The following is a 19,357-nucleotide window of genomic DNA, read 5'->3' on the forward strand; positions in this document are numbered from 1 at the left end:
CCCGGGCATTGGGGGGATATTTTAGATACCGGATAACCCCTTTAAAAGAAGTTCTCCAGGCTTTTGAGGAAATCTTGGCGATCTTCTGTCCTATGGATTAGTATTTACCCCGATGTCTCTGCTGCACTCAGGCTGCGGGCTTTATCGCTTAGGTCCCGACCGGATGTGTGCCCTTCTCTTCCTCTTCAGATACATTTACTATTATGCTGAATAGGAAAAGAAGGGCACACATACGGTCGGGACCTGAGGGGAAGTGCCCGCCGGCCTGTGTGAGTGCAGCGAAGATGGTGGCATCAGTGGTTCAATGAAGAGGTAAGTGCTAACTAATTAGGAGGACAGAAAAAAAAGCAAGATTTCCTAAAAAGTCCAGAGAACCTGATTAACAAGGATTTGGCCCAAACTTAATGACATTAATGGCGCTGATCAAACCCAGCGGATCCAAGTTGATATCCCCTTACCTCTAGTAGTAGAGGAGACAAGAGAATTGGAATCATTTTAACTGTGGTGACCATTAAACAGTTAAAACCATCCCACCTCCAACAATTGAAAAGTAGGAGGGCGCTTCCAAAACAGAACATTTTACTGAACAAAACAGCGCCGCATGCAGCATTTACCAATGAGATTCTGCGACCTCAGAGAGATCATTTTGACTGGATTTTCCCCATACACTTTTATTGGTCCTATCGACAAAACACCCATCAAACGATGTAATGAAGAGGCCTGTAAATCCCGGGTATCCTGACATTCACACTAAAGCTGCCTGCACGCGATGTTGAAAAACCGCAGTGTAATACAGTCCCGGCAAAGTGAATGAGAACTGGGGACACAACCTTTGCTGCGATTCCAGTAACAGAGTCCACTGCCTTATTTAGCTGAATTGGTCTTTTGTCTTAGAAAAAATGTTTACAATAAAACATAATAGGGCTCCCAAACCTGCATGGTGACCCCAAGTGACGTCGGGGTGTACTGCGTCTGTTGAGGAGGCTTGCTGTACATAGAATACATCGGAGCTTCATTCACGAGTTTGTTGTAGAGCTCCAAAGCTTCCAGCACCTTCACATTCAGCTCCGACAGCTCCGAATGTTTCCTGCAGAGACAACAGGAGGGACACTTAGAACTACACAAGCACAGCAGATAACTGCTCAAACATAAAGGCGCTCCGTGCACCTGGCCGGCGTAAGTGAGTGCACGTCGTCGGTGAAATACTGATGCGGCCCAACAAGTGCACCCATAAGGCACAGAGCACAAGCAGTACAAAGCCTCAAATTTTAAATCGCTGGCTTTGTGCCTCGCTAAACAATCAGTATACACGCATCATATCAATCAATATCATTGCAGAAAGACTGTATCCATAGACGTGAACCTACATTAATATATGCTATATGCACTAGAACCACAGCAAGACTAGACATGTCTCTTTCCTACTGTGTCCTTCCTTCATACCTCATAGATTGTAAGCCCTCACGGGCAGGGCCCTCTCTCCTTCTGTACTAGTTTGTAACTGGTCTTGTTCATGCTTATTGCACTTGTCTGTATTACATATGTGCACCACTTGTACATGTACAGCGCCATGGAATGAAGGGCGCCTTAATAATAAATAATAATATAGACACAAATAAGCAACGGCATTAGGGTACTTTCACACTTGCGGCAGAGAGATCCGGCAAGCAGTTCCGTCGCTGGAACTGCCTGCCGGATCAGGCAAAACGTATGCCAACTGATGGCATTTGTAAGACTGATCAGGATCCTGATCAGTCTTAAAAATGCCTGATCAGTCTTAAAAATGCCGGATCCATCTTTCCGGTGTCATCCGGCAAAACGGATCCGGCATTCTGAATGCCGGATCCAGCACTAATACATTCCTATGGGAAAAAAATGCCGGATCCGGCATTCAGGCAAGTCTTCAGTTTTTTTTCGCCGGAGATAAAACCGTAGCATGCTGCGGTTTTCTCTTTTGCCTGATCAGTCAAAACGACTGAACTGAAGACATCCTGATGCAAACTGAACGGATTACTCTCCATTCAGAATGCATGGGGATATGTCTGATCAGTTATTTTCCGGTATAGAGCCCATGTGACGGAACTCTATGCCGGAAAAGAAAAACGCAAGGATGAAAGTACCCTTAGTCATCTGAAATGTAGCAATGCTTCCTCGTTTCACGCTGTGACATGCACATTCGTACGGTATGGGTTACCAAACTAACCGTGAAGAAGAATTCATGGAAGCATTTTAATAAGGTAGAATACACATGACTAATGTCATTATTAGGGTAGGTTCACACAGAGGGGGTCATTCATTAAAGGATGTGCGACTATTGTAAGCGGAAAAAATAGTTGCAAGTGTCCTTTTTAACTGGCCGTGCAACAATATTTAGTCGCACGGACGGTTTTATGCCATGTTCGACAGTTGGGTGGGACGGGAGTGTCGAGCGGGGTCGACGCGCTGGAAACAGGCAGAAATATTTTCAAAAAACTAAGCCAGCCCCTGGCGCAAGGACTGCCATAGAGCTTCATTTATGACGAGGAGAACGTCTTATCATAAATTAGACAAATCTTAAGGCAGCGCAAGAGGGAAACTAAGAACGGCATAAATAGCCAGTCTTCATAAATGTGCCCGAGTTTTGAGGCAGATTTTCCTGCAGATTTTTCAGCCAAAGTCAGAAGTGGATCCAAAAGGAACCAGAATGACTTCTACTTTTCCCTTAATGACGGATCCACTTCTGGCTGCAGAAATCTGTAGGAAAATATGCTTCAAAACTTCCTCCAAGAATCCGCAAGTTCAGGTTTTTTTAAGCCAAAATCAGGTATGGGGTTTTTAATCCACTCATTTTGACTCAAAAACTGCATTGAAAAATCTGAATGTGTGGCTTTATCCTTAGATAAATATGTGTCTGGCATCTGCAGGTTTTGAGGACTCACCTGTCAATCTCCTCTAACTTCTCATCAATCATTGGGCCCATTTGTTGACAGACATCTGGAAAAGAAGAGAGTGTGAAGACACGGAGAAGACGCTGTACTTCAATGATCAGTCGCCGATCTGTTCTATGCTCAGCTTTTTACATTTTACAGAAAAAAAGGTTGGGAAATCTTTCCTTGAAGAGGATCTGTCACCTCACCTCTAAATACACAACAATTCTAGTGCAAATATGCATTGTGCTCAGGGTGGATAAAAATCAATAATTTTTTATTTTTTTTTTATAAATAAAAAAATTCTGATTTTTTTTATTTAAATCGTATTTTTTCTATATAAAATGCTTTTTGAGGAAAATATATTACCATCCAAAGGTTATTCCATCATGAAATAAAAATTAGTTTTTTAATTATGTAGAATAAGGCTGTATATGTTTATATGTATAGTTTTTGGTAAATAAATTCCATTAACCCATTCACAATGTCATGCTCTTCCAGAGGTTTTTGTAACATTATTGGGCAGTTTCTCTGCCTACAAGATATTATCAAGATGCTTGGTTTACTTTTGCAGTTCTCAAAACTGAATTTGACTCAGCAGAGATCACATGCCTCTTCTTCACAGCCAAAATGTTATAACATGAACAGAGTTGAGAAAAATACCTTAATCCTAACTTCTACAAACCTATGAATGCAGAATCAACCTCATGAAACTAATATGAAAAGTTGTGATTCTAAAAATCTTCATTTACTTGCATATTATAAGTTATACCAGCAAGAATTAGTCTTTATGTAGAAAACTAGGATTTAAATCAAGCCTTACTGACTAGTGATTTAAATCAAATCCACCCTGATTGTGCTTGTCCTCTGTTATTCCTTCCAGAAATGTAAGCTGAAACTAGAGTAAACTGAAAACTGGGTATTACCACACAGTGCGGTCAGTGTAGACAGTAGCAGATGGTGTAGGGACATACCCCTTTGACAAGGGGAAGGGTAACACCCAGTTGCCAATTCAAGCATACATTTCTAGAACGAATGACCGAGGAGAGGCATAACATAGAGTTGTAAGGAAACATGACCCAGAACTGCTATTTCATGAGGAACACACATATTGACTGCAGCAGACATGTTAGGAGAGCGACAGATCCTCTTTAAACAGATTTCAATGAGTGGTAAACGCCATCAGTTTGATTGAGTTCCATTTCTATTGCTTTGGGAACGCAGAAAATCGTAGTCTGCTAAGCCGTTATAATTAGTGGAAAAAATCTAATTAAAGTCTGTGTGATCTGTTAGGCCTCTGCCTCAATCTACGCTTTGACACCAGCGTGGACAGGGCCAAAGTTTGTCTGTTCTGTAAATCACAGAACACGAAGCTCCCTGTCGCCACCCAGTATACGATATAGCCGGCTGCTACCTATAAAGTTTACATTTTTAATATCTCACTTTGTAGCTTGTACCTTGTCTGACATCAGACGTGGACAGACCTTATTGCACACTGTCCAAAACGTAACAACTATCGTGCACAATACTCGCTGGGCGACAGACATTCGGTAAGGGCTGTTTCACACGAGTGGATGCCGTGCGCGTCATCCGCTGCGTGAAAGTGAGCCAAGCCCTGCTCCTGTCAGCAGAGACACGGAGCAGTAACATGATTGATAATTCTCCGTGCCTCTCTGTGATCTTTTTACTACAAAATCACAGTGAGATAAAGTTGTCACCACGATTTTGTAGTAAAAAGATCAGAGAGGCACGGAGCATGTTCAATCATGTTAATGCTCCGTGTGTCTCTGCTGTCCGGAGCGCAGCTTGGCTCACTTTCACGCAGCGGATGACACGCACGGCATCCGCTCGTGTGAAACAGCCCTAACCGTCCCTCCCAGTGTGAAGCTGGGTCTCCCCACATCCAGTGTCAGATCAGATGGGAAAGTATATACCTGGACAATCCCGAACATTCAAATGTTGGAGGTGAGAATTAAAGCAGTTCAATGGCTACGTGTCCTGGAACCGGGGAAACTTTTTGCCTCCATATAAAATAAAGATATTTAGATATAATACAATACCTTCCAGATCAAGGAGATTGACTGAATCTGGCTTGGGGTCTGTTGGATCGATGCTCTGAAGTAAATGTAATGCCTGGTTCATTTTTTCCTGTAACAGAGCAGAGGATTCTTTATTTGTATTTTATTACATTCACCTCAGAGTTTACAATGCTGTATCGTCATATTTACCGCAGCCAATGGAGCTCGTCACCCAAAGGGGTTATCCGAGTTTATGTCTTAAATAACCCCCCCCCCCCCCCCCCAGCCATTGGGACCATTGGAGAAATCCATACTCACCTGGTCCCCGCCATGCAGTTCCAGCTCCCTGGCTGTCTTTAGTGAACTTATGATCCAGTCTGTCGATTTCCTGCATGGATGAAGGTGGCGTGCGCTGCTGCGGTCAATGACCCCATGAAGAGATGCACGTAACACAGTCCGTGCAGGAAGTTGACAGACAGAGACCTGAAGTCTAGTGAAGACGGCCTAGGAGCCGGAACAGAGTGTCAGGAGACCAGGAGAGTATGTATTTCTCCACAGGTCCTGCTGGGTGAGGGCAGATTTAAAAAATAAAACCTAGACAACCCCTATAAAAAGGGTCTACCAGTGGACAGGATTTATAACCTATCCACTTGACATTTGTACTGGTGAGAACGCTGGAACCACATTGACTACTGGTCCTCAGGTTGGGAGGAGGCAGTGGTCGAGCAGGTGTCTCTCCACTCCATCAAGGTCTATGTCAGTTATGGATGCAAACAAGATGGGGAAGTGGACTGGAGTCCCCCCACTGAAGTGATTGTGGGGGTCCCGGTGGTCAGAACATCACTAGCTTACATTTACTACCTATCCATAGGACAGGTGATAAGGATTTTCTATTTGAATACCCCTTTCCTGCCCTTATAACCTACACAGTCAGGCTACCTGGGTAGTGTATACAGCAGGGATCAGCAGCCTCCTGCACTCCAGCTGTTGTGAAACTACAACTCCCATCCTCCTGTCACTTCTGTGGGAGTTACAAGAACAGCCAAGTAAGTTTGCACGCTGGGAGTTGTAGTTTCACAGCAGCTGGAGTGCTGATCCCGAGTATACAGTATTGTATGATAACAGGCAAAAAAGCTCACACTATGATCTTTCTACTACAGCCATTTATATCCACAGAACATAGTCTAGGCCAGTTATGGCGAACCTTTTACAGACCGAGTGCCCAAACTGCAACCCAAAACACACTTATTTATCTCAAAGTGCCAACACGCACTTTAACCTGAATGCCAATATAGTATATCTTCCATGTACTTTGAATGTAGGCAGGCTATTACAGCTACATGATAGTGCGCTGCCTGTGCTGTTCAAAGTGAGCCCTGCGCTGATGAATGGCAGGAAAAGTCTAAGGCATATTGGTACACCATACCAGGGAGCGGGTGCCCACAGAGAGGGCTCTGAGTGCCACCTCTGGCACCCGTGCCATAGGTTCGCCACCACTGGTCTAGGCTTTACTTCTCTCATTTTATTGAAGTTGCTGTCCTGTTATCTTCCAGTTCCCACACCCGCCATTGCTGACCTGATACCTGCACCTTTTCCCTCTGCTGTAAATAAGAGTCTTAAGGAAAAGAGCTGAACGTACTTCATCTATGAACACTGGCTCCGGTTCAGATTTTGCTGCTGCTTCGAGGACCTCTTCTGAAGCGGGAGAGCTACTATCAGCAACTGTAACAGACATAAAATGCAGGAAATGGTGAAGAAGCATATCACAAAGCGGAAAACATAAAATATTTAATTATAAAAATATTCCTAAAGGTGGCCATGTGTATAGGGGGGGTGCATTGTAATACAGCCCTAATAGTATGGGGTTTTGGATTACCCAGTGGAAACCCACATAAACATGGGGAGAACACACAAACTCCATGCCTTTGGTCAGATTCAACACAGAAGACACCGTAGAGATGACACAGACGTCGCCGAGTGACATCAGGTCACAGTGCAGCGCGGGACGGAAGACGACCAGGTTGCGGTGAGTGTCATCCGAAGCAGGAGAGGCAAGTTCATGTATTTATATATTCTTATGTCTGATGGAGCTTGGGGGTCTGATCTGAGGTTTGAGGAGTAATGGGGTCTGAGGGAAAAATGGGGGGTCTGAGAGGGTTCTGATGGAGCTTGAGGACCTGATAGGGGTCTAATATGAGGTCTAGGAAGGAATGGGGGTCTCATACAGAAGTCTTAAGGAGCTTGGGGGGGGGGTTTAATCTGAGGTAGAATAGGGGTCTGATACAGGAGGTCTGAAGAGGAATTGGGGGTCTGTTATGAAGTCTGATCCGTTATGAAATCTGATCTAGGTGCGTCTTATGGAGCGAAAAATATGATATATACTGGGACTAATTAAATCATGGGTATATTTTCAGTTTATAGATGTGAATTCTGGCTTTTCTTGGGCTGGTGAACCGATGATGACCAATCATTTATGAAAATCATCAGGCTTACTTTGGCTGGGTGTTCGTTTTTCTTGTAAGGAGATGCATTTGCATTGACCAAAGATGCTAAAACCAACTACAAGGACAATAGGTCCCGATATGACCTTGGAAGTAACAACGGAAGAGGAGCAAAATGTGACCCCACTGCAATTTTGCAAAGGGCGGAGGCTTCGGCTATAAGATGCAGCACATACACAGCATTGTAGTCTTCTCTATAGAAAAGCAGCTCATTAGGCAGACATCAATTAACATTTTCTGCTCAGGAAGCAGAGGAAACTGAGAACACAGCAGCCATCTGTCGGGCACTGCTCGCACGCTTTTATTTGCATTGCCACGCAGACTGTAGCTGCGACATTTATCAAGCTGAATGCACTTATTCCCTCCAATTATATACCATCCATATAGATGGGGGGGGGGGGGGGGGCATCTCGACTTCCACATAGATTTTGACATAGCAGACAGCTTCCCCTCTGAGTCAGTGACATGACTGCAGGGCGAATGACGCTCGGTCCTGTATGGCAGTGTATGTGGAAGTAGAGGCGTCGGACACAGGGAAGCGTTACCGGTGTACATCAAACAAACCACAGGGACAGGGGCCAAATACTCATCCCTTTTGGCCCCCATCAGGGCGGTAGGCGTTGACAAACTTTTTTCTTAAACTGACAGAAGGCTCAGACGCAATATGCACCAAGCCGGTTTAAAATGGCCACATTTTAATGTCTGTATTACAGCCACAAGACTCAGATCCCCTCCCGTTTCTACTGAACACTATGGTGACTAAGGCCTCTTCCACACGAGTGTTACGGATTGCCTCAAGAAGCGTTCAGTGAAACTTGCGCAATTTTGGGAACATTTTTTTTCTGTTTTTTCTGCGACTGCGTTCAGTGGTTTAGTTTTTTTTTTTTAAGCAGATGCAATCAGTTTTGATGAGTTTTTCACATGAATGAAAAAAGTTGAAGAATTACAAACAACATCTAACAACCATCAGTGAAAAATGCTTTGCATCCGGATGCCTCTGAGCAGAAATACAGTGCAGTGGCAGACGTCTACAGGATACCACAGTAAGTCACGTGTATCCCTTGGCAGCCTTTTTATGGCAATTACCCTCTGAAAAAACAGGCATACCGACATATACCAGCCTAACGGAGGCCAAAAGGGCACTCTTTGGACCTCTGCTGAGAAACACTTAGGCTAGGTCTACACGATAACATGCGTCGCGCGACACATAGGGCACTACACTGCAACATATATGTCGCGCGACAATTTTTATAATGGTAGTCTATGGTGTCGCACTGCAACTGCGACAGTCGCAGAAAAATCCATCTTGAATGGGTTTTTTGCAACTGTCGCGTCGCAGTATGTCGCAGTGCGACACCATAGACTACCATTATAAAAATTGTCGTGCGACATTGGTGCGTCAAAATGTTGCGCAACAAATGTCGTCGACCTAGCCTTAAAAAGGGATTGTTCACCTTTTGGGGGTGTTTGGGCAGGCCAGTCTAATGGGAAGCATATTTACCTGCTCATTGCCAAACGTTCCCGACTCCACTGCTTCTCCCGCTGCCGACAACAACTGGCCGCAGTGGTGACCTGGCCCCCTTGCGTCACATCAATTAGTCACATGACACAAGGGGGCAGGTCACCGCTGTGGCCAGTAATTGGCTGCAGAAGCATTGAAGCGGATGTTGTCCTGAGTGAGACAGCAGAGGACTGAAGGAGCCAGGGCCCAGCAGCAAGGAGCAGGTAAGTATGCTTCTATTTGGAGGGTCTGCCCAAACACTCTGAAAAGGTGAACAAGCATATACAATACATATATACAAGCATAATATACAAGCAGGGATTTTTTCCGGAACATGTTGAATGTAGGATTTGAATCCAGTGTGCACGGAGCCTAAACTCAGCAAAATAGAGCCAATGGGGGATGTGGCTGCAATTTAGCATACATATTATACACAGCAGCATTACCTATGTAAAGACCAGAAGATAGCCGCTGCACCCCTTTACAGGCACAGGTGTGACCCCATGCTAATGCTATGGATAATGTCATAATACCTCTAACGGCTGACTCAAGTAGACTTCTACTGTCAGTGACCACCCAGTGCCGGCAGTCACCTCTAAAGAGACAAAAATGACCGGATACGTTCCATTAACCTACTGTGCAACGTTACCTACCTGCCTCAGGCTCCACATTTAAGGTTGAAGAGACAAAATTAGATGGGAACAATCCAACACCTCTGTGATTTTCTCCCTTCCACCAGTTTGTGTCACTGCAAATGAATGTCAGATAAAACATGTTAGGTTGCACTTCCAGTGATAACACCCATTGCACCTATATTCTATCAAACACATGATTTATTTGCCGATTTGCAAATATATATGCAACGTATATGATATGTATGCGCTAGGACACAGCATGCTGATGTCTAGCCCGGTCAATCAGCGGACAGGAGGAGCGTGCAGAATACAGGCAGTGTTACAAAAGCAGTGCTCCAAGAAGTCGGCCCTGCCTCCTGGTGCCCCAACGTGCTCATTTGCATATAAAAACGCAGATATCTCTGCAGCTGATTAAAATACAGACAAAAGAAAGCAATCGTTTTAATCAACATCATGATCAACCCCATCAGGCTGTACGCCTGGTTTTATAGGCTTGATCATGATGACAGAGGCTCTTTAAAAAATAAACAGCTAAAGTTTGAAGAAAAAAAAAAAAAAACACCAACATATTAATTAAAATCCCCTAGGTGTCAACACGTTAAAAATGTAAAAAATTTTTTTTTTTTAAATGTTGCAAAAATTATTTTAGTAGTCCAACAAGAAAGTTAAGGTCGTTTAACCTATATATGGCTAAATCACAAAACAGCATCCGGGTCATTAAATGGTTAAAGGGGCTGCCTCATCTGGAACACTGGCGGCAATGTCAGATAGGTTCAGACCCGGTGCGGTTCAAAAAGGTTCATGACAGTGCATGGGCAGTCTCCCTCCATTCATTTCTATTGCGATTTTCAGAAGTCCCATAGAAATGAACGGAGAGCGGATCGTGCGGCCGCTGTTCCATTTGCTTTTATGGAATTGCTGGAAATAGGCGAGCTATTTTCCACACTCCTATAGCAATAAATGGAGGGGCTGTCCATGCGCGGTGCACTCTGGTTCTCTTTGGGAGCTTAGTTCTAGAGATAGGTGCGACCTGTACCTATCTGATATTGGTGGCATATCCTAGCGATATGCCACCAATCATCCAAGTAAGACAACCCCTTTAAGGGATAAACTGAGGCTACACCGTGGAGGACGCAATAACAATGAATATCATGCAACATATTCTGCAGCATGAAATATACAAAGAAAATAAATGAGAAGGGACTTGGCAGAAGAGTCACTATCCAGGCTGCCCACCAACCACACTGCTGACAGGTGAAGACTGAAACATGACCCCCATCATTCTGCTGACACGCAAACCACAAATGCTGCATTTCCACATGACTACATGTCATCAGTTACAGGCGGTTTATGGTTCAGAGATCCTGCTCACCTATCATCCAGCACAATGATGATTTCTCCACTTTTAAAAGTCAACTCGTTGTCCTCCACAGCTTCAAAGTCGTAAAGAGCTCGGACTTTCCTCCCCATCTTCTGACTGTCATGTTGTGCCTCCACTGTCGGGTATAAGGATTTGATCTCTGATGGTTGCGTCTTTTGCTCTTGCAGAGATAACTCAATTGCTGTGATATGAGAGCAAATGCATTAGCTTTTAATACAGACAAAAAGAAAAATTTATGATAATGGCTGAAGGGCCTAGGGTTGAGAAGGAAAACCAAAGGCAACTGCATCATGACCCCCTGCAGTTCCCATGTAAAATCTCATGGTAAACTACATCCAGTTCATTAAAGGGGTCGTCTCACTTCAGCAAATGGCATTGATCATATAGATAAAGTTAAAACAAGGCACTTACTAATGTATTGTGAATCTCCATACTGCCTCCTTTTCTGGCTGGATTCATTTTACCATCACATTGTACACTGTTCATATCCAGGGGTTACGGCCACTGCTGCAGCGCAGATACAAGGTGGCTGGGATGGGAGCCTATGAGTGCTTCCACGGTCCTGGCCACGGAGAGGCCAGTGCTTTTTCCTATAGTCTGCAAGCACGACCACTGCTGTATTGTAGGGTGGTCACTCATAACCCCTGGATACAAGCAGTGTATAATGTGATGGAAATGCATTAAGGCCTTCTGATACCTGCCTTAAAGGCTATGTACACCTTTGGGGACATTTTTTTTTATTATTGCATTGTACTCATTTTGAGCTAAAAATCTTTTTTTTATTGATCTTTATTAAAAATATGGAATCCTTTTTTCTGTACAGAGCAGATATGCTCTAGTTGCACCCTGTGGATTTTCTGTCTTTTACGTCAGACCATGAGCTGATGGACTCCTTATCTCTGCTCTGACATTATAAACACTCATAGCTCAGTTCTCATCTTACTGATAATGTGGTTTAAATAAGTGTTTATGAGCTCTCAATACAGTTTAGACATAAGGTTTATTAGATGACCGGCACAAAGTGAAAGTACCAGTCACACAGCTAGATAGAACAGCTCAATATTTTTAATAACGGGCAATTGAAAAAATAATTTTAAACCAAAAATAAGCAATATGCAATAATAAAAAAATTGCCTTTGAAGGTGTACATAGCCTTTAAACAGTATATACTAGAAACTAATATTATTATCTAGTAGCTAAACATGAATGTCTGTCCTAAATTGTGATTTAAATGCCTGTGTTTTCAGCTTTATTAGGCACTCACTACATGAATCCATATTATACTAGCACCATAAAGCCACCTCACTCCAATGTGGAGTTTAACACACAACCCTTATCTTCTTAAATATATCATGTTTTTTGGACGATAAGGCGCAAAAAATCTTGCTAAAGTGTGCAAGTGTCTTATAGTCCACAGTTAGGGTGGTCCAGCAGTGCCCGACCTTCCTGACTGTTTCTTTAATGATCTGGCAGCATGCTCATACAGTGTTTGCTGGATCAATGAGACAGCCAGTGGTATACTTCCAATGAAAGCAGACCCGTGAGGGGAAGGGGCCTAGACACCTAGAAATGCTCTGCTTTTATATCCGTCCCCGTGTAATGTCCACTGATGCCCTACAATAACAGTTTAGACATGCTGGGGTTGTAGTCCTCTCCTCCCATACCGTTCTCCAGATAATGTGCACTGATGCCCTATAATAACAGTCTGGACATGCTGAGAGTTGTAGTTCTCTCTTATACCCCTAGTATGGACATTCTGGGAGTTGTTAGTCTCTCCTCTTATACCACTCTCCCTATTATATACACCAATGCCCTATTACAATAGCATGGACATGCTGGTAGTTGTAGTTCTCTCCTCTTATACCCCTCTCATTAAAAAATGTCCACTGACGACCTATAATAACAGTCTCGACATGCTGGGTATTGTAGTTCCCTCCTCTTATACCTCCTCCCTGTAATGTCCACTGGTGTTCCATAATACCAGTTTGGACATGCTGGGAGTTGTATATTTCTCTTCTTTTACCCCCTCCATGTGTTGCTCTCTAATTTCCAATAACAACAACCCAGTAATGATGAGATTTGTGGTTCTCTTGTCATTATTATGATGTTCGGCAGCATCAGAGGTGTGTATTAGGCTTTGTACACATCTGCGCTAGTAAGTTTCACCATTCTGCTCTGTCATAGGAGGACAACAACGGAAATCACAGTAGTGCCGGATCTGGCACATCACGGACAGGCAGTTAATCTTACCCCAGTGCAAATCTGTAACATGTGCCCAAGGTTCTATATGTCATTTAGGCCTCTTGCACACGAACGTCATTTTTTTCCATTTATGTTCCATTTTTTGCGTTCTGTATACGGCACGTATACGGAACCATTCATTTCAATGGGTCCGCAAAAAAACGGAATGTACTCCATATGCATTCCGTTTCCGTATGTCTGTTTTAAGATAGAACATGTCCTATTAATGTGTGCATAACGGACAAGGATAGAACTATTCTATTGCGGACCGCAAAATACTGAAAAAGCCATACAGTCGTGTGCAATAGGCCTTAGTGTGTGATATGCATACCGCAGAGCTCTGTGTGTGTAATGTATTTACTATACAGCTGTGTGTGTGTGTGTGATATGCATACCGCAGAGCAGTGCATAATGTGCATAAAGCACTGCTGTGTATTTACAATATGTGTGCTGCAGGGCTGTGTGTGTATAATGTAGAGCTGAGTGTGTGTGTGTGTGTGTGTGCAATAGGCCTTAGTGTGTGACATGCATACTGCAGAGCTCTGTGTGTGTAATGTATTTACTATATGGGTAGGTGCTGTGTCCCCCCCAATGAACAAAAGAGAAACAGATTTTACGGTAAGTATGCAAATCTAGTTTTCTTATCCGTGTCATTGGGGGACACAGGCTTGACCTTGGGACGTTACAGAGCAGTCCCAGGGGTGGGCCATAATGAAGAAGCCCTACGGCCAATGAGAGAACCACCATCTGCAATACTCTACGCCCCAGAGAAGCGTCAGAAGAAGCAAAAGTGTGTACTCTGTAAAACTTGGAAAAGGTGTGTAAAGACGACCAGGTAGCCGCCTTGCACACCTGAAGGGCCGAAGCCCTATGATGTACTGCCCAAGAGGCCCCCCACTGCCCGAGCAGAATGAGCAGTAACCAGGAAGGGTGGGGCCCGGTCACTGATGTGGTACGCTTCCACAATGGCCAAACGAATCCATCGGGAAATGGAAACTTTGGACGCAGCCAGCCCTCATCTCGGTCCCTCTGCAATGACGAATCGAGAATCAGTCCGTCGGAAAGAGGACGTCTGGGACAGATAGATGTGAATGTCCCAAACCAAATCCAGAGTGTGGAGCGACTGTTCAGGAGGATGAGACGGGGCAGGACAAAACGAAGGGAGAATAATCACTTCATTGAGATGGAATGCCGACACGACCTTCAGAAGGAAGGAGTGGACAGGACGAAGGACCACTTTGTCCTGGTGAAGGATAAGGAAGGGAGACCGACGGGAAAGAGCCGCTAGCTCCGACACCCTACGGATGGAAGTGATTGCCACCAAAAAGGCCACCTTGTAGGACAGGAAGCGAAGGGACACCTGCTGCAAAAGGTTCAAACGGAGAGGACTGGAGAGCGCCGAGCGCCAGATTAAGGTTCCACGGATTCAACAGAGGGCGGTAAGGGGGCGCAGCGTGCGCCACCCCGTGCATGAAGGTCTGAACAGCAGAAAGCGAAGCCAGATTTCGTTGAAAAAGAATGGAAAGGGCCGACACTTGCCCTTTGAGAGAACTGATAGCCAGCCCCAAGTCCACGCCTGACTGCAGGACTGACAAGAGTCGAGGCAACGAGAACCGAATGGGAAACAACAGGTGACGTTCACACCAACTAAATTAAGACTTCCAGGTCCAGTGATAGATCCGGAAGGACAATGGTTTCCTAGCCCGAATCATGGTCTGGAGAACAGCATCCGAGAAAGTCAGAGCCCTTAGTACGGCGGCTTCAACAGCCATGCCGTTAAATGTAGCGACCCTAAATTCAGGTGGAAGATCGGTCCCTGCGACAAGAGGTCCTCCAGAAGGGGAAATCACCAGGGTTCGTCGGCGAGGAGGGAGACTAGGGATGCGTGCGATACTCTGCGCGGCCATTCCAGGATCCACGAGAATGACAGTCAGACCTTCGGACCTGATTTTTCAGAGAAGACGGGGAATGAGTGGAAGAGGAGGGAACACGTAAGGAAACGTGAACTGCGTCCACAGGATCACAAGGGCTTCCGACGCCGAGGATCCTTGGACCTCGCCAAAAGTCTGCTACCTGCAAAGGGGAGGGACATCAAGGCCCGTTTAGAAGCATTATACGGCGAATAGCCACCAAAATGGGCTGAAGAGCGGGCCAAAAGCCTGGCCTTGTCCAGAGAGGCCTCATAGATGTAAGAGCTGAAGGGTGAAAGTTGCACTGCAATACCCGAAAGTTCATCCGGGGAGTCCCCAGAGACGAGGCCCTGACGTAGCTTGTATCCCCACTCGGTCATAGACTTACTATCCCATGTCGAGGCAAAAAAACAGGCGCAGGGCAGTGCCAACTGCTTCAAAAGAAGATTTGGCAAAGGATTCCAATTTCTTATCCCTTGGGTCAGAGAAGGAAGCCCCATCCGCCATAGACAAGGTGGTATTCTCAGCCAGGCGGGATACCGGAGGGTCAACAATAGGGGAGGACGACTACCTCTTTGTCAAATCCTCTGGAAATCAAACTCCAGGTGGTTGGGCAACACCTTTGGCGAGTGATGGGATCACCTGAAGGAAAAACCAGAACCGGCAGAGGAGGGCACAGGTCCTCAACCCATAAGGTTTCTATAACCAATACGATGAGATTGTCTACCATAGCGGACAGTTTGGAAGACTGGTCCTCCGGTAAGACAAAGTCGGCATCTGACAACTTTTCCTCAGAACACGTCTCTATAATGAGGACGCGTCAGAGCGAGACTCCATGGGAGGTAGTGGGGAGGTGGATGAAACAGGGAATGCAGACGCCCTTCGAGGAGAGGGTGGTCTGGCCCGTTTTGCAGGACGGCAGCAGAGGGGTCCCCAGAGTCTGACTGGTCAGAGGGTGACCACGCGGCTAAACGCCCCAGCATGTCCACAATGGCCCTGTTGGAATGGGAAACGTCCTGCACCATCTTAGACAGAGAGCGCACCCACTCTGGCTCTACCATGGGCTGGGCCGCAGGGGCGACTGGGACAGGGTCAGAGTCGCTTAGTGGTGGAGCAGAGCAAAAGGAGCAGAGAGGGTCCGACTGACCAGAGGAGAATTTTGAGCGACAAGAACCACATGCAAAATGTTGCATGGAAGTGACCGCCGGCTTTCGGGCCTGGGATCTGGGTTCGGATATAGTGAGTACCTGTGGCGAAAGGTAGAAGGGTAAAGCTAGACCCTGTTGGGAGGAGGGGAAAGGGCTTACCCGGCCTGTGCCCCTTACTGCAGCCTGTTCGGAGAAAACCTGGTACCAGAGTCCGCAAAGGTCCGCAAAAAATTTGTGCCAGGAAGCCAGATGATGGAGGGGGGAAGCGGGGAGAACTTATGCCCCACCCCCATAATGGAGTCGCGAAAATGAAAAAGGAGCGTATCAACTGACTCCCCAGAACTCTCCCCCACACCCCCAGTACAGCGGTGGTGCTGCAAGGAGCCCTGGCCGAGCGGAGATGCCGGCCGGGTGAGAAGTATCCGCGGCAAGCAGATCGGAAGTAGGCCGCAGTAGAAGCCAGGGCCTCAAATTACAAGTGGCCCTGGCAGAGGAGAATAGCGGAACTCTGCATGAAACAGGTGCCGGTCGGGCAGGTAGGGGGCGTGGGGTTAGGGCCCACAAAGAAGCTTGGAAAGTACAGAGGGCTTTCCTTCACCCCACCCCCACAGGAGAACTGACATGCAGCTGTTAACTCTTTCCCTGCCTGGGGGGACAAGGCTTTGTGGAGGCCATCCTAGCAAGTAACCTGTGAAGGGGAGAGGGGGGCTTGGAGCCAGGAATACTTACCCGCCCTGCGTCTTCTGCCCCCCTGGTTCCAGCCAGGTCACCACCTTCGGGGTGCGGCCCTTTGGGGAGGGCCGCTACATCGGGACAGAGGGGACTTGTCCTGGGCGGCCGTGGTGACCCGAAGGCTGGCGGGATGCAGAGGCGTTAAAAACCTCTGGTTCTCCTTGTCTTCTGGAAGGAGCAGCGGGCTTGGGGTCCCCCTGGTCTCCCATCTCCTGGCTAGGACCGCCTGTAATCCCGCTGGAAGAAAGGAAAAAAAATCTAAAAAAATCTGCAGACCTGCAAAGCAGGGAGATGTGCCTCCTACAGAAACTAAGCTAAAACTGTTTTAGCTTAGTCCCTGTAGGAAGGGTATAGCTGAAGGAAGGAGCTCACACTTTTGTGCTTAGTGTCGCCTCCTAGTGTCAATAGCTATACCCAAGGTAAAGCCTGTGCCCTCCACTGATATGGATGAGAAAAATAATCTAGCGGAACCAGCATGGCAGGACTCTTCAGTGCAAGGACAGGAGACACACTGCTGTTTTTTCACAATGGTCAGCAGGTGACACACTATGGTTAACAGGAGCTGACCAAAACTATTGACACCCTCTACACTAGACCCCAAAGTTACCAACCATGACCCGTCCACTTCATTAATCTACTAGGGAAGATTTAATAAGTAGAAAATATATATTTTTTATTTTCTGTTGCCTAAACCTGGGGTGCGTCTTATAGTCCAAAAATACATTATATTGTAAATGTTCCAAAAACACGTGCAGAAATGTGAGGCTCTGTTGACATAAAAGGGGTTATCAGAGACAAAAAAAAAAAAAAAATGTCCCCCATATGCCCGCGGCCCTCACACTGAATCTACTTACCTGGCTCCCCGCGCCACTCCTGATCCACACACAGCCGCTGCTGCTTCTCCCCGTGCACGGATCAAAACATCCGGTGTTGGGAGGGGGGCGGGGGCAGGGATGTAGCAGCCAATGGCAGGCGGTGACGGGGACGAGCCTCCCTACCATCACGGGGAAACGCAGCAGTGGCGGTGTGGGGACCAGGAGCAGCACGGAGAGCGGGGAGCCAGGTAAGTAGATTCAGTGTGAGGAGCCCGAGCATATGGGGGACATTTTTATAGTCTCGGATAATCCCTTTAATGTTAAGGGATCCATTCATAACAGATTTCAAATAGAGCGAAACAAATCAGGACACATCCCATTGGCTTATAATGAAGTCTGTCTGGTTATCATTGACAGCAGGTACAGATGTGCGCGCTCTGATATTCTTGCTGTTAAAATGCAAAGGAAGCTCTGGCTGAAACACAGATAGGACGTACTCCATAGAGGAGGAGATGAGGGGATATGGAGTCCCTTGGGAGTGGAACTATATGACCATTTGGCATTAGGAGAAAAAGTGCAAAAAAGGTTGTTGTGCACCCTTGATTCAAAATGTTGAATGTTGTGGGACCCCTCTAAAAGAGGATCACAGGAGTCTTTTGTTGCAGTAACAAATTGTGTGACAAAGGGGAATTATATCCACGCCTGCTCTGTAGTAAAGTCACAAAGCAATACTACACAACAGTGTGATCACAACTCCCTTTCACTGCGCTGGATTTACATTATCGGCATGCGGCCAGTCACGCCTGAAATAAACCTACCTTTAGCGATATCTTCGTCCTCTTTGTTCTTGGTGGTTACTGTCCCGTTCTTCGGAGTATTTGTGGCGCTCTGAGGAATAACGAGAACATTTGAAGCACACTCTCTTTCTATCAGCAGGGAGAGGTTCAAAGAAAGAATGCAGTAAAGCGAGCGCTCACCGCCCAGACACGAACACACGAGTTAGATAAGATCATCACAATGTCAACGCACCTGAGAGCCGGAAGTAGGAAATGTCACTCCTTCTTCTTTCAGGGACTTGATGGTGGCCGATATTAAGCTGAACTGGGGATCTTTCTGAAAGTCATCGGACCATTCCACCATCATCGCTTTCAGTTTCTCCGATACTTTTGGATGTGCCTAGAAATTGGTAAGTAACATGACAGGCTGGTACTCGGGGAGCCGGCTGGTTTGTATCTTTGCAGCGCACACTGTGTATATGACATGGCGGTATTTGTGCAGATAATGAAATGCGTTAACACCATATTTGGGATATGTACCGCAAATGGAACATATGCACGAGGCCTAAGGCTAGGTTCACCCACCATTTTTACCAGACAGTTTAGGCATGTGTCTTTTACTGCATCCTGCAAAACAATGCTGCATTCTGGTAATGCTCTGTTCACATCATGCTTTTCATATACGTCGGAAGTATATACCAGGAAATGTTTTTATTTATTTTTGTTAGTTTTTTTGCAGTGGCCACTGTAAAGGTAAGCACGGTCTACTGTTTTTTTTTACTATACATTAATA

The 19,357-nt window shown here is 45.9% G+C and overlaps 1 protein-coding gene across 1 annotated transcript in view; it reads right to left on the reverse strand.

Moving 5' to 3' along the window:
* The window catches only part of STAM2 (signal transducing adaptor molecule 2), a 52,857-nt gene that overhangs the window by 14,159 nt on the left and 19,341 nt on the right, over positions 1-19,357 (reverse strand). Inside the window, exons 5-12 of the mRNA XM_044302543.1 lie at positions 18,818-18,964; positions 18,607-18,676; positions 10,934-11,123; positions 9,580-9,674; positions 6,564-6,646; positions 4,967-5,054; positions 2,919-2,973; positions 934-1,087 (exon numbers count right to left, since the gene is read on the reverse strand). Coding sequence (XP_044158478.1) covers positions 934-1,087; positions 2,919-2,973; positions 4,967-5,054; positions 6,564-6,646; positions 9,580-9,674; positions 10,934-11,123; positions 18,607-18,676; positions 18,818-18,964 — 882 coding nt within the window. The remainder of the gene's footprint in view (positions 1-933; positions 1,088-2,918; positions 2,974-4,966; positions 5,055-6,563; positions 6,647-9,579; positions 9,675-10,933; positions 11,124-18,606; positions 18,677-18,817; positions 18,965-19,357) is intronic.

This window comes from Bufo gargarizans, chromosome 8, assembly GCF_014858855.1.
Source record: "Bufo gargarizans isolate SCDJY-AF-19 chromosome 8, ASM1485885v1, whole genome shotgun sequence".
Taxonomy (NCBI): domain Eukaryota; kingdom Metazoa; phylum Chordata; class Amphibia; order Anura; family Bufonidae; genus Bufo; species Bufo gargarizans.